This window comes from Scaptodrosophila lebanonensis, unplaced genomic scaffold (genome assembly GCF_003285725.1).
Source record: "Scaptodrosophila lebanonensis strain 11010-0011.00,11010-0021.00 unplaced genomic scaffold, SlebRS2 tig00000085-arrow-pilon, whole genome shotgun sequence".
Lineage (NCBI taxonomy): Eukaryota > Metazoa > Arthropoda > Insecta > Diptera > Drosophilidae > Scaptodrosophila > Scaptodrosophila lebanonensis.
Window position 1 is genome coordinate 5,405,634 of NW_022060564.1, and position 15,332 is coordinate 5,420,965.

The 15,332-nt window shown below is 34.8% G+C and overlaps 1 protein-coding gene across 1 annotated transcript; it reads left to right on the top strand.

Moving 5' to 3' along the window:
• Positions 1–2,604: 2,604 nt before the first annotated feature.
• Positions 2,605–7,902, top strand: LOC115626599 (thyrotropin-releasing hormone-degrading ectoenzyme-like). Its single transcript, XM_030521983.1, has 4 exons — positions 2,605–3,206; positions 4,129–5,512; positions 5,668–6,146; positions 7,543–7,902. The coding sequence occupies exons 1-4, from the start codon at positions 2,605–2,607 to the stop codon at positions 7,790–7,792; spliced, it is 2,715 nt and encodes a 904-aa protein (XP_030377843.1). The 3' UTR covers positions 7,793–7,902.
• The last annotated feature ends 7,430 nt before the right edge of the window (positions 7,903–15,332 follow it).

Consider the following 15,332-nt stretch of genomic DNA (forward strand, 5'->3'; position numbering starts at 1 on the left):
ATGACACATGTGCTAGCGTAAATTTTATATTAAGTATGTTATTAAATATTAAAGGAAAAAACGACTATGAAACCCTTAATAATAAGACTATTTCAATACACATAACTAAATGTTGACTGTCTTAGGGAAATATGGAAATATTTCAATTATTAATATGTAATGCATGTCTTAAACTTAATTTAAACGACATTTTTATCACTTCCATTTAATTCCCAATTGTTTTTTTATCTCATGTGCTTTTAAATAAAGCTCATACAATATAATATATAAAAGCCAAAAACACGGCTTATGATAAACAACATGGAAATGGTATTGCATTTCTGTGTTCATTAAAATGTTTCTAAGAATTTCCTGAAATACATTTTAATTAAAGCGTTGAAAAAATGATATCATTTTTCTTTATGAAAATATTTGGATAAACAGGCTTTAATTCTTCCAGTTTACGCCACGAACTGAACGCAATAAGCCAGTTCGAGGTTATTAAAAGCTTTAATGAACACATAAATTTATAAAAGCAATAATCTTTGGAAAAGAAAAAAAAACATTCAAAGGTTAAACAAATAAAAAGAAATGGAAAATTCTCCACACATTCAACATTAATAATAATAAAAAAAGAAAAACCAAAACGCCGAGGGCCAAGGCTGGTTGGTTGGTTGTGAAATGCCAGTAGCATCACGCAGCTAATAAAACGTGCGCTAAATATTTATGAATTTTCATTTTACGACACCTCCGAAAGCAGCTGCAATAACAGTGTTAAAATGCAAAAAAAACCAGCCAGAAATTTACAAAAAGAAATCAAGCGCAGCCAAAATTTAAACCTGCTTGACCAGCACAACATCACAAAAGAGGAAAAAATTAACATAAAATGTGAAAAAATGCTATTCCGCTGAAAGCGAAAGTAGTACTATAAAAATAATAGCAGAGCGAAAAGAAAGAAATCACGTACAACAATTACACAACAAGACTCAGAGGGAGAGAGGAACAAACAACAATAAGAAGCAACGGCGACAACTGTGCCACTTAAATGAGATTTGAGGTTTTTATTCTTTATTTTTTTTTTTTGCAACGGTCCACAGCGACGCTAAGAAATGTTATAGTAGTTGAACGCTGACGACGAAACCAAATGCGCGCAAATTTGCAATTAACCGTAAAAAATAATAATAATAACAACAACAGCCGGCAGTTGCTGTGAGAGGCTCTCCGCCACTTTGGGCCTAGCTGTGGGCCTAAGTGCCGAAAAACAGTTGGTAGCCTGTTTATTTAGGTGAGCAATGCAGCGAAATAATTAAAAATCCGTGTATGGGTCCCTTCGTATGTTCCATACTTATGAGTCTGTGCCAAGGACCCAAGGACATTGTTTGCACTCGCAAATTGCTTATGAATTGTAAACAAAAAGCAATGTCGGACACATTGTTTATGTAATGCGCAGAACGTGTGAATTATGGAGAGTTCATGAGCGCGTGTTGCCAATGAATTTCTTTTCCCCAAATTTAAGAGTCTTGCACGTGATTAGAGGAGCTGTAAAACAAGCCGCTTTAACTAACTTTTGTGATATAGTTTTAAAATGTAGGCGTCCAGACAGCCAAACTATTTTTTCTACCACACATTTGCTTTTTTTTCGCAGGCCTATTTCAAAATACAGTTATTGCATTTATAAAATAATTGGTACATTAATTTGATTTAATTAATTTCATACCAAAAATTACTATCAATGAGCAATAATAAAAATAATTTCAATAATCTATAAACTCTTTCTGATTTATTCACTAATTGTAATCATAATGTATAAACAAATAATTACAAAATAGGTAATAGAAACTTAGTAAACAAACTAATTATTCTGCAGGATAAGTAAGATCTAGAAAGAAAGATCTAGATGTTCAAATGAATGGATGGACTAGTAAACATATCATTTTCGATATTTAGGTACAATCTGTAGGCATTCTAGGCGAGAAAACATCAGCATTTTAAAATATTGTAAGCTGAAGGCGAAGAATATAAATTTTTTAAACGAACTGCTTATTTATTTATTTATTTATTTATTTATATATATATATATTTTTTTTATTTATTTATTTATTTATTTATTTATTTAATGCTAGTTTAAAGTTAAAAACTTACAGCTAACAGGGTTTAAAGAACTATGACTACAAGGATCTTAAGCTATAACAATCAATACGAACTGCTTAATAACACAACTTTCAGGAGGATAGAAAGGAATACAAGATGTTCTCTACAGAGGTGTATCTAGAAATAATAGTCATGCAATAATTTGATTTGTAGTAAATAAATATGTAATAGCAATTGCTTTTCTAATGAATTGACTCTCTATTACACTTAAATTATCCCTCGCTGTCAAAATACCGCTTTAGCTTCCCTTTCAAGAACCTGCAACAATGTTAATGCTTTCTCTTGAGCTGCTCAATCAAAATAATCTCATAATTTCTTAGTTCTAATTCTAAATTCTCAACTAATGTCACACTTTTCTACAATTAGCAACTGTTTATTGTTTTGGCACGCTCCATAGAATTAGAATTTCATAGTCCAGAGCGCACAATTTGTGAAAGACAGTTCTACTTCATAGTTCTCATATCTCGCAAGGAAATGTACGTCATTCAAATACTGGTTTTTCTGTTTTTGTTCGTTAGTAGCACCATTTGCCAAAGTGATAAAAATCGGACTGAGACAGCAATTCCCGTCTACTATAATCTGAGCATATTGACCGAACTGGGCCCTACGGGTAGGCGATTTGAGGGCTCAGTAGAAATAAACCTTACCATCATTAATGAAGGCAGACGTTACTTAACACTGCACGCTAAAAACCTGACCATTGATACCAAAATCCATTTGTTTCGTCATCAAAGCCGTCGTCGCATATCCGTGAACAGCACCTCATGGGACATTCAGAACGACAAATTCACCATCAAGTTCAATAATGTGCTAAGAAAACATGAAATGTACACCTTGTCGTTAAATTTTAGTGCTAGGCTAACAAAAAAGCAGAACAACGGTTATTTCAGGGTAAAATATCTTGAAAACGATGTGAATCATTGGTACGCCGTAACGCAAATGGAGCCGACAAATGCACGGACTGTTTTCCCTTGCTTCGACGATGTATACTATAAGGCGAATTTTAGTCTTATGCTGGGTCATCATAAGAACTACACGGCCGTAAGCAATATGCCGGTTAAGGAGAAGAAACGCCAGTGAGTGAGTAGATTACTCTCTTAGATAACAATTCAGATTGGCATCAGAACACTTTTATAAAAATTAAGGGTTATTATTTTTCTTCTCTTCGCTATTTTCCTATCTCAATTTTTTATAGCTTCGTTGTTCTTTCTAATATACTATACATGGTATAGTAACTGAAAATAAACAACAGTTTTAATTTACTTAGTTTTTCCGTTTTATAAACTGCTCGCATTCTATATTTATTTTCATCGGGATGGGACGAGCTTTCCATCAGAATTCCCGGAAACTATTTGCGATTTTAAATTAAAACTGACTGCTACTATATTGGTGATTCAGCTCTTTAGAAATGATTGAAAATCGTCTTAATTGTTAATGAAAAGTCTGCAAAAAAAGTGCTCTCAAAAACAACTTCCCATCAGAATTCCCGGAAACTATTTGCGATTTTAAATTAAAACTAACTGACTGCTGCTTATATTATTAATGAAAATCTATTTTTAAATGTTAATGAAAAATCTATGCGCTTTAAAAAAAATTGTATTTTATGTTGCATCTATACTTTGAGGGTAAAAATTCATCAATATTAGAGGAAAGGAAAACTCCCACCGTTTTTACGTTTTCTACAAACTATCGAGCCGATTCGAGCTAAGCGAGCCAGAGCTAAGCCCATTTCCAACAGATTTGGAACAGCTTCTTGGGCATATAAAATGATCTAAAACTATACTATTGCCTACTTTTCGAATTACCACGACTTAGTAGGAATCTGGGTAACAATTTTTTCTCGGTCTTTCGATCAATTGTGAAACACTGTTAATATTATACAACTTTCGCTCTAAGAACGTAAACATTTTACACAAAAAAATAAGTTATCTTTATATTTAGCACATTTTTCAAATTAATTCGCAGATGTGTGTATCTGCACTTAATTTTTTTTTAAAGCGTCAAGAGAACGGACTTCTTTTGGACTGTTTTTGAAGAGTCCTTGCCTTTATCCATACACATGCTATCCTGGAGCCTGCATGAGCTTCAGAGCTCGCCTCGCAGCGAGAATGACATTGATATTCAGATGTTTGCGCTGGGGGATATACGGGAACAAATTGCCTTTCTTCCGGTAAGCTCGATGGGCTTACTGATGACGTGTGAGAAACTTGCTGGCATGCCTTATCCCCGGAATAATATTACAAAAATAGATCGCCTTGTCTTGCCGAACTATTTGGGCCCGCCACGTGCCAATTGGGGTCTGTACATTAGCGGAGAAAACATTTTGCCGCAAGAGGAAGGAACGGCAACAACGGAGCAGCAATTAACAGAGCTCGTGGCCAGGCAGTTAATACTTCAATGGCATGGTAACTTGGCCGGAATTGATAATTGGCAACAGCTGTGGTTACGCGATGGTCTCGTACACTTTCTGGGTCATGAGATGATATCAGAGGTAATGCCTGAATGGGAACTGCTTAAATGGCGACTGTTAAACGATCATATGGAAGTGCTCCAATGGGATGGACTCATCCAGACACGGCCCATTGATGCCCCACAACTGGAGCCACCCACAGCGAAACAAACCTGGCACATGTCCCAAAAGATGTGCTGCCTCATGCACATGCTGATGTCGGCCATTGGTACTACGCCCTTTCGATATGGCTTGCGGAACTACTGGAAGACTTTTGCGAATAGAGTTGGCAATGCCGAAGAGTTTTTACGGATATTGCAGAAGAGCGCCAAACGTAGTCATGCCATGCCCATGGCTCTTACTGTTGAACTGGTGATGAACTCTTGGCTGCAACAGCCAGGATATCCCCTGGTGCAGGTGTACTCGAATGAGGACAATAAGACTGTGAGTCTCACACAACGACCATATCGAATGCTGCAGTCACAGGATAAGAACGGATCCTGCTGGTGGATACCCATCTCGTTCACTACGAAAAAGGATTTAAATTTTAATAGCACCACTGCAACTGAATGGCTTGGCTGCGAAGTGGATACCGTTAATCTAGAGGATGTTGGAGAGTCCAACGATTGGATAATACTTAACTTACACTCTACACAACTGTATCGTGTACTCTACGATGTTCGGAACTGGGAGCTGATCAGCGAACATCTCACCTCACAACATTATAATGAAATACCAGTTCCGAATCGTGCAAAACTGGTGGACGACGCACTCAACTTTGCCTGGATTGGAGAGCTGAGCTATGAAATAGCGCTAGGACTAGTAAGGTATCTGCAGCAGGAGTCGAGCTATATAGTATGGAGAACGTTCTTGGTTGAAATTAATCGGATACATAGTATCATGCATCTAACGACAGGATATCGGATTTTCAGGGTGAGGAAGTCATGAACAGCATTTCATAACTTTTCATTCCACCTGCATCACCGAATACTGCTCATTAATCCAAAAGAAATAAATGTTCTATTGAATTTCCACTTTTCTGAAGCTAATTTGTGTCGTCACTTTCTCTCGTCTCGATATGTTTGTAGAGCTATATGCGTTATATTCTCGAGCCACAATTTCAGGATTATGTGGATCCCACAACTCTTTCTGAAGAATCGGCGGTCAAGGCCGTCATCTATAATTTGGCGTGTACCTATGAGGTGCCCGAATGTGTCCATGAGGCCCGGAAACGTTTTCATGAAATGTCCGAAACTGAAATACCCCTGGCAGTACGTGAGGTCGTCTACTGCACGGTCGTACGCCATGGCATGGAGTCGAAATGGTTGCAACTACGAGACATGATTAAATCGTTGGGAACAGAGCAGGAACTGAGATTGCTGCTCAACGGCATGGCTTGCAGCCCTGAGAACTGGGCGCTCGGCAAATTGTTGCGTTGGACTCTGAAAAAACGTATGATGCAACAAGAAACGGCACTGTCTCTCTACAAGGCTGTTTTAAAAAATCCGAATGGTTATGGCTTGGCCAAGTATCATTTGATTAATAATATGGACGCAATTAGGAGACTGTAAGTGATCAAAATTAATCTTGAAGCAACAACTAGTTGGATAAGGGAAAAGTTTCGTTTTGGGATTGAAAAGCTGCTCTGAAATTAATTATTCAAAAAGTACAGTTTGTTGAGGTCGGATCATTGGAGTAGTGCAACAACTAAAAAGATTTTTTTAAGGGAATGTCAGCCTATAAAGCCGACCAATAATCAATATTTGTTGGTCCATTTCATATTTTTACAAACCATTCACAGTTCGTAGCTTTCGTTTAACTTCTTTCTTCGTCTAGGGTTTAAAGCAGATCAGAAATTAATATTTGTTGGCCCATTTGATATTTTATGGACAGTCCATAGTTTGTAGCTTTTGTTTAACTTTGTTGTACTTAGTTTAATTCTGTTATTGCTGTATAAGAAACTATCTGAAATTAATTACACCTAATTCTGTTTTTACACGATTTTTGATTTTGAAAATTAAGATTGCATATATATAGTATTTCTTTAGCGATAAGGAACCAATCAACTATTTTTGCATATGATTAATGTCTTTTTGAGCACGGTTGTTTATGGAACCAATCTGCCGTGTAAAAACAGAATTAGGTATATTTGGTTATGGTGTGGGCTGTAAATTTCTTTAAATTATTCCCATTCTTTTAAAACATTAGTTAGTATGATGTCATCTATGGCTCGTTAAATATTTCTGGGTTGCTATTTCTCTGTTATTTTTATATATTCTAAAACAGTTTTTTCCTTTTTTTTCAATTAAATATAGAAATGACATTTGCCTTAAGCAAGCAAATGTTAACCTTTTTAGTTTAATATTTTATTCCGTTGATTGTTCTGTTGAAATGGTAGTGTGAAGAGTTGATTTTTTGTTATTCCGGTAGTTGTGGATATTATATCTTCTTTTTTTATATTTTCAGCAGTGTTTCTTGTTAGTTTTTCTTTTTTTTTTCGACAAGGAGGCTTTATATTGTAGTTGTGGATTCTTTCTATATTCTAGTTACTGCATTGCTGTGTTGTACCGATGTTGAACACTCTTTAAGATGTGTTTTCTGTAAACCTTCTTTTATTGTTTATAAATAAATAATTTTAAGTTTTTTGGTTACTGTTTTTATAGGTCTATTTTGTTTAAGGATTTTTAAAAGTTGCTAGGTTTGTCCAATATTATAAATAACTGCTGCTTTTTTTTTGGTGGGTCTGGCTAAGGTGGTAGTTAATTAATTGTGTTTCAAAAGCTGGGGCAGAATTGTGCTTACTTTTTGTTTATGTTTTTTAAAGATTGCTTGAATTTTTGTTGTCCACATTTGTGATCTCATTTGAGTGTTGGTTTCATCATAATTATTATTTAAATTTGTATTAAAATATTTATTTTTATTATCTTACATTTTATTCTTCTCTATTAATTATTAAATACCAGTTATGGTCCCGAAGGTCTGCTGGACTTCTTTCAGGCCCTTTCGTCGTACATAGCCACGCCCGAGGAATTGCAGTTTTTCAGAGGATTTTTGAAAGTTCATAAACTGTCGACCATAAAAGATAGCGCGTTGCTGGAGCAGGCTGAATCCAATGTGCAATGGAGTGTGTACCGCTACTATCCACTGCTGAACGCCATTCGGCATGTGATGATGAATGTGCAGCAGACTGAAGTGCCCCCAACTAAGCCTTAGCTCTTGAGATGGAGGAGATGCTTGCAGCACTAGCAGATGTGATATTTAACAAGGCTTTGAGAGAGCTATAGAGTCCTGAGCATCTCTATGGCATACTACAATAAAAATTAATTACCATACTCGGGCAGTCTCATAATTTCACTCGACGGCAGCTAATTGTAGAGTTGCCGGAGTCGTTTCATTGATTTATGGCTACTAATTTCTACGCACGACGCTGGAAGTATTAAATAATAAACTCTAACGCATCAACCCGCCGCCCCCCCTTCCCGAGCACAATGGCCACCAACAGCAGGGGTGCCATGGAATATGAGCTTTGGCTCGCTGGCTGATTTTACAAGTGTTTTCTCCTATTTTATGGGCTACTGTGCAATGCCGGCAAAATTTTCCGCCCAAGGTCCCCTTCATTTGTACTGCTGCTGTTGTTATTATTGTTGTTGTTGTTGTAGTCGCTGTCGCTCGCTTTGCCGTCCGCTATAATGAAATTAAAGGCGTAATGTAATACGGGCAAGAAAAAGTTTTCGTAGCGCTTATTTGCATCACCGCTGCTGGCCTGGGAATTTTCTAGACAGGCATTAAATTTAATTAATATCTTTTTAGAGGCACTTTAAAAAGCGCAAAGCCAACTGCTAACCATGTTAGAGTGACGTCTGTGATGTTTATTGCTATAATTAAACCACGTACACTTTGCGGTTTTATATCTAAGGTCGAAGAATTAGAATTAAAATAATATAAATGACCAAATTGAAAATTACTATTGAAAATTATATGCACAGCAACATATAGTAATGGATTAATACTTGTATAGCTGTGGTTAAATAAATGGCACAAAAATCCACTTAATTTCAAATAAAGTAAATGGTTTTCATTTTCTAAAAACGAATCAATAATTAAAAGGTAGCCAACGACTATAAATAACTTTAAAAACAAATATATGATTAAAGGAAATTCAATATGTATAAATGGTATATATTCAAACATTTTTTGAAAAACTAGTGATAAATATTTGATTAGAATTAAAATTATATGAGTGTACAAATTGGAAATTATTATTAACTGTAAAAATTATAAAAGCAAATGCTCAATTAAATGATTTTATTCTCCAGAAACTAATCAATAATGAAAAGCTAGCCAACGACAGTAATTAACTTTAAAATCAAAGAGATGGCTTAATCCTGAATGGTTGTTGTTCGTAAAATTGCTGACGAAAAGTGTATAATGTTTTTTTTTTATTATTATTATTTTATTTAATACTTCCGCTCTGTTTGTCGCCACCAAGCTTTCATAAGTAAGATTTCTTTAGGAACCACTTTTCCTCGTCGATTCGACCGAGTAACTTTTTTTTAAAAAAATATAAAATAATGTTTATTAAACAAAATTCCTCATTAGTAATAAGTATTATGTATACAAATAAATCAAAATAATTCACCAAAGTCTGAATTACAAAGAAGTACAATTACTACATGAAGCTTAGTCGGAATATATGAAGACTTTATATATTGATTTTTTGTATAATTTTAAAGCCCAAAGAATAAAATTTTAATTAAATATTATCATAAATTAAATCATATTAATAATTAGGAACAATTTAGTTGTAAAATAGGAACAACCATCTAGGGAAACTCCATATACATAAAGAAATGTAAATAGTACATTTTCACACAATTTGTTAAGAACTAATGAAAAGAGGGAATAATATTTTTTAATATTTCGTGCTCCATATGCAGTATATTTGTTAGTTTGACTTTACATCTCCATCACTCACTGTCCTAAAATGTATCTGGATTTGCAGTTTTCCGACAATAACTTGCAATTTTCTGTGGTCTTTGTGTTGCATAGCTTTATGAAATTTTCAACAACAACAAGCTCACAGACAAACAGAAATGAGTGCCTTGTTTTTAGTTTAGACTAGCCTATGACAATATTTGAACAATGATAAGGTAGTACGAGTAATACATATTCACGTTCATATACATATGTACTTGTATGTATGTACGAGTATATTTGGACGAATACACCTGGAAATGCTTAAATAAGCTCCACACGGCACACAGAAACACACACAGAATTTGCTAAACCCGAACAAATTGATTTGAAATTCAACCCCACCTATGCATAAAATAGAACTTTGTAATTCTCATTTGTCGGTAGGTAAAATGTTCGTGTGTGTGTGTGTGTGTGTGTCTCTGCCATTTTGCTCAACATGGTGAAAATTGAAATTTTGTTGAAATTTTCTTGAACATGTATTCTGTACTTGCCAGGACAAAAGTTTCTGATTACCCCAGAGCTTGGCGCAACAACTTCATTGAAACCAGTATTTTTGTAATTCACTTTTGATAATTGTTGTTGCTTCTCCGTTTGCGGAGAATTCGCAAATTTTTCTTGTGTGCAAATTGTGTTTTTTTTCTCTCTCTCTATTTTTGTTTGTAGACATATGTTGTTGAAACCTTGAAACCTTTTACATCGATTTCTGTGAATTCGAATGGGCGGAAATAAAAGTGCACAGATTTTCATTTGTGGCTGCTGAGTTGACAGTAGATGCTAAATAAAAATTGGAAATCAAGAAGCCGCATTATTTAAGGACGAATGCAAATGGAAATTACACAACAAATGCTAGCAACAGATAAGTAATCGAGTTTCTCGTTTGCTTGCCAAATCATGGCTCTTTTAATTAAAATGTAGCTCACTGTACAAATAAATTGTCGAATTAGATGCGGAAAATATCGTATACTTGTAGTAGAATATCTCGCACCAGGCCACTTTGCAGTTGCTTTGCTGTTGTTGTTGTGTAAATATTTTCACAGCAAACAAATAAACAAAATATAAATCAAGTCGGTCAAAGATGGCTATCATTACTATACTAACATATGGTTATATCAATGACAATTTGAATTTGTTGCAAAGACGAAGAAGCCATTTAAGCATTCAGCTCAAGTAAATGGCATTTCGAGTGCATTTTGGGCAAAATTAACTTTTCATGTTGACAAGCGTCGGCCAAAAGAGAAATGCTAATTGTGAGATGCCTAATTATCAGTTATTTGTATGATTACCTCACTGAATATTTGAATTGTTAGCACGCCATTTAATTAAATGTTAATCAAAGCATAGATTGAAAGTTCAATATAAGTTCAATGTTCATAAGACAAACTAGTGCTAAGAATCTCTTTGGTTGTTACTCTGAATCTGAATTTCTCTTTGATTGTTAAATAGAAACTGAATTTAGTTTCTAGCCTTCGGGTAGAAAGCGTATATTAGTTTCTGCAAGGGCAGAAGGAAGCATCTCCTACCTCATAAAATATATATATATATATATATTCTTAATCAGAATGATGCGAGAAAACGATACAGCTATGTCTATTGTCCCTCTCTTTGGATTAACGCCTGGATATTGGAGAGCGTTGAGCCTACATTGAACAAACTTTGTATATAGACTCGACTTATCCCCAGGCAGCACGGGTTTTGTTTTTATTTTTATTTTGCAGTCCTCTCCCCGCTACACAATTTCGTCAATACTGTCCATAATTCTGAAACTCTAAAAACCAAACTTCGCACATGTTATTAATTTATTATTAATATTTTATTAATAAACATGTAATTAATATATAATTGTTAAATTTTGTTTCAAATTAAAAAAAAAACAGATAAAAGGGAGGTTTAAAAATGTATTTTTTTATTTTTTTTTTCCTGTCATCCACCATCTGGCCAGATGTAATTTTTGTTATTGTTTTAAATATCTTAGTTATAAATATACAAGACAGTTGACATGTCTTTTTGTGGGAAAAATTTCGTCTGCCCCAAGGGGATATTTAGATGCACCAAAAATAATTAGAATTAGTGTCTGCCTAAGTGGAGTGTCCACTGTATTTGTCGATTTATATACATACTCCTTTATACATATATTTAATTTCTAATGTGATATTTTCATGTAATTAATAAAGATGCGTGGTTCTTTCGCAACTTCATCATTCGATTCGAGCTTTGAGCTTGGATTATATTTAGTTGACAGAAATTGCATTTAGATTTTGAGAAACAAAAGCAAGAAATCTTAGTTTGCGCAATTGCTTACTAATTCCCACGGCCTTAAATATACACAAACAAACAAATAAACGAAATGCCGGCAACTTTTCATGCACAACAGCCGGCTGGCAACACAAACACCAGAAGCAGCACCAGGACCAGGACCAGCACCAGCTAGAGAAGCAAAATAAGAGCGAAGGCGAAGGAGTGAAGGCAAAAGCAACAGAAGTTATAACATACAAACGGGGAAAAACTTCAAGCCAGCAGCAGGAGGAGGAGGAGCATCAGTGGCAGGGGCAGGGGCAGGAGCAGGAACAGCAACTGACAAGACAACAAGGACAAGGCTAACAACAGCCACAAGGCAGCATGGATGGCAGCATGGATGGCAGTATGGATGGATGAATGAATGGGTGCATGGCTGGGTGGTGGTGGTGGAAGCTGGCGGGGTCGGGTGGGGCATGCGTGAGCACGCAGCGTGACGGTTACAGCATGGCAAGCAAGCAGCAAGTTTCTACAACTAATCCTGACTGATGTTGCAACAATATATACACATCTATATGCACTAAGTATATACATATATAGAGAAAAGCACAACATATGCTTCTGCCGTTCGCAGCTACGCTTTGCTGCCTTCTACATCGACGAGTGGGGCACTGGTGAGGTGGTGAGGGGGTGGGGGGGGACTGAGAGGGGAACTAGAGACTTGGGTCTTCAAGCTGAAGCCCGCTTGCTGTTTGCCATTTGTGCTGGAGATTTATGCGTTAGCGCAAAAGTTGCATTTCAAATAGATTTATAGAAAAACAACGAGTGGCAGTTATGCATACATACATGCATACATACAAGTATATACACGTATAGTACATGAGAAAACTTACATATGAATATTCATTTATTAAGTGAAATATTTTGCAAGCTATAGTTAAAGTAACAAGTCACACACTTCTTTATACATACGATACGATAAAAAGAGCGTTTCTCAAATCACAATCCGAGTTCATACATAATATGTTTTGAATGAATAGAAGGGCTCTAGATTATCATTCACACATGATAATGAATAATGATGATGCAATTACAGTACTAAACGCAGTTAAGTATCAGATTATAGACTCTTATTTATCAAAGATTAAAGGAATCTAGAAAATTGCAGTTATTAATTGTGTGCTCTTTCTACCTGCACTTAAGATTTCATACAAATAATACTGAAGATCCTTAAATAAGGCATTGGTACATACCAACTCCACTTTATGTTTGCTGATTTAGAAGAAAGACTGGACCACACCTGTTACCATTTTCACTTAAGATTTCATACAAATAATACTGGAGATCCTTAAGTTAGGCATTGAGCATGTATGTATCAACTATGATGCATGTTTTCTGACTTATAGAGAAAAGCCGGGAGACATACCTGTTACCATGTCCATTAAAGAGACACCTCTTTATCTAATTTTTTGTTTGTTGTTTAAGAATTAATTTGCTTAAAAAATAAAAAAAAAATAGTACAATCAACTCAAATGAAGGAGATATTTAATATTCATATTTATTATTAAATACTATGGGGCGATTAATAGGGTGCGTTCTTCTTGATTTTAACTAAATATACTTCATTTCGAGATCTCCATACCTTTTGTCCATCACCTATTATATTGTAGTGTAAATCGTGCTTTTTTCGAGTGTTGACTATATATTCTACAACTAACTAACTAATAAAAGCTACAAGAATAGAGCAACTCCTTCAAGTTGAATTCTGTAATTTGTGATTGCGATTACTAGTGTGTTTTATTTTTGCTTTGGTTGTTGTTAATTGTTAATTAGTTGAATTTTTACCTGTAACTATTTTTTTTTTATACAAAAAATTTGAAAAGAGCTTTATTTTTGCCGATTAATAGGCATAATCATTTATCAATTATAAATCGAAATACCTGGGGAAAGGGGCCAATGCGCTTTTTATTATATGAATATAGTTGGGTAGTAATTGTTGCTTTTTGTCAACGTGTTTGAAATAAACAAGAATGCACAATATCCTGAGAATGTTCTTCTCAGAGCAATCTTATGTAAAATTGCTTTAAACTAACTTACCTCTAGTTTCGAGTTTCGATTTAAAGCGCACTCCAGGCATTTTAATTCCCATTTTTTGCAATTTATTTAAATAAAGCATCCAACACTGAACACTGATGAACCAATTCATATATTACAGCATGTTAAAATGTATTTTAAAGTAAATTACAACACACAAATTAAAATCCTTTTACTATAATTTGACTTTCAAGCTGCAACGCATTAAATTCAATGCTAGTTTTCCTGCACTTTTGGGGGGAGTATGCGTAATGTGCTTGCAAGCATGTGTGCTACCGCAAAAATTCAATCAATATAATTGCAACACTTTAGTTAAGAACTTCACGTACATTCGAGGGCAAAAACAACAACAACAACAGCAACAACGAGAGCAATAACAACAGCAATGGGAACAAAAACAAAACTGAGAAGTGCGCACATGTACTCGTAACTATGACAAAGTACGTAAACAATGTAAAGCGTTTCAAATTTATATGTCAACCCAAAAAACTTGCCCCACGGGTAGAAAACGAAGGTGAAGAAGAAGACGGCGCAGTAGTGGCAAGTGCCTGACGACGCACTTTAAGAGCTGTGAAGGATAGCAGCAAGAACAGGTGTGTGGGTGTATCTGTGGGTATGTGTGAGGGTGTGTGTTTATGCTTAGAAGTTTATGCACTTAATTAAGCCTCTAAAAAGTTGCGTGCGACAACAAAAACACACACAAGCACACACACACACACACACACATACGGACACCCACACAGAGCAACCAAGGACGGCAACAATAACAGCATCACTATTATTCAAACAACAAGAAACTTGTATGAATAATAACCCCTACACGGAAATACCCTACTTTGAAGATATATAAGATATAACTATAGCAATATATTCCTATTTTCATTCAATAATATTTTCCGTTGAAAATGTATATTATAAATCAGAAAATAAAACCCATTTTTTTTTTTAGCAAAATGTCTAAATAATCTCAAGTTTTATTCTTTTTTCTATACCATTAAATAGATAGCAAGCTTTGGAGTCCGTTTTCCAATGTGAAAGGACACTTGTTTCCATATATTATTTTATATTATACATCAGAAAATAAAACCCATTTTTTTTTTTAGCAAAATGTCTAAATAATCTTAGGTTTTATTCTTTTTTCTATACCATTATATAGATAGCAAGCTTTGGAGTCCGTTTTCCAATGTGAAAGGACACTTGTTTCCATATATTATTTTATATTATACATCAGAAAATAAAACCCATTTTTTAGCAATATGTCTAAATAATCTTAAGTTGTATTCTTTTTTTACACACACTTGGTTTTTTATACCATTATATGGATAACAAGCTTTGGAGTCCGTTTTCCCCCTGTTTTTCACTGTGAAAGGACTCTTGTTTCCAAATTTCAGCTTGTGTGTTGAATGCCAATATGTCAATCAGGCCATACTGTTTTATATATATGTATATA

Excerpts from the sequence above, each read along its gene's own strand:
- LOC115626599 (XM_030521983.1), top strand. The coding sequence starts at position 2,605 with ATGTACGTCATTCAAATACTGGTTTTTCTGTTTTTGTTCGTTAGTAGC. Across the intron at positions 5,513-5,667 it reads CAGGATATCGGATTTTCAGG|AGCTATATGCGTTATATTCT; the intron begins GTGAGGAAGTCA and ends ATATGTTTGTAG. Across the intron at positions 6,147-7,542 it reads ATGGACGCAATTAGGAGACT|TTATGGTCCCGAAGGTCTGC; the intron begins GTAAGTGATCAA and ends ATTAAATACCAG.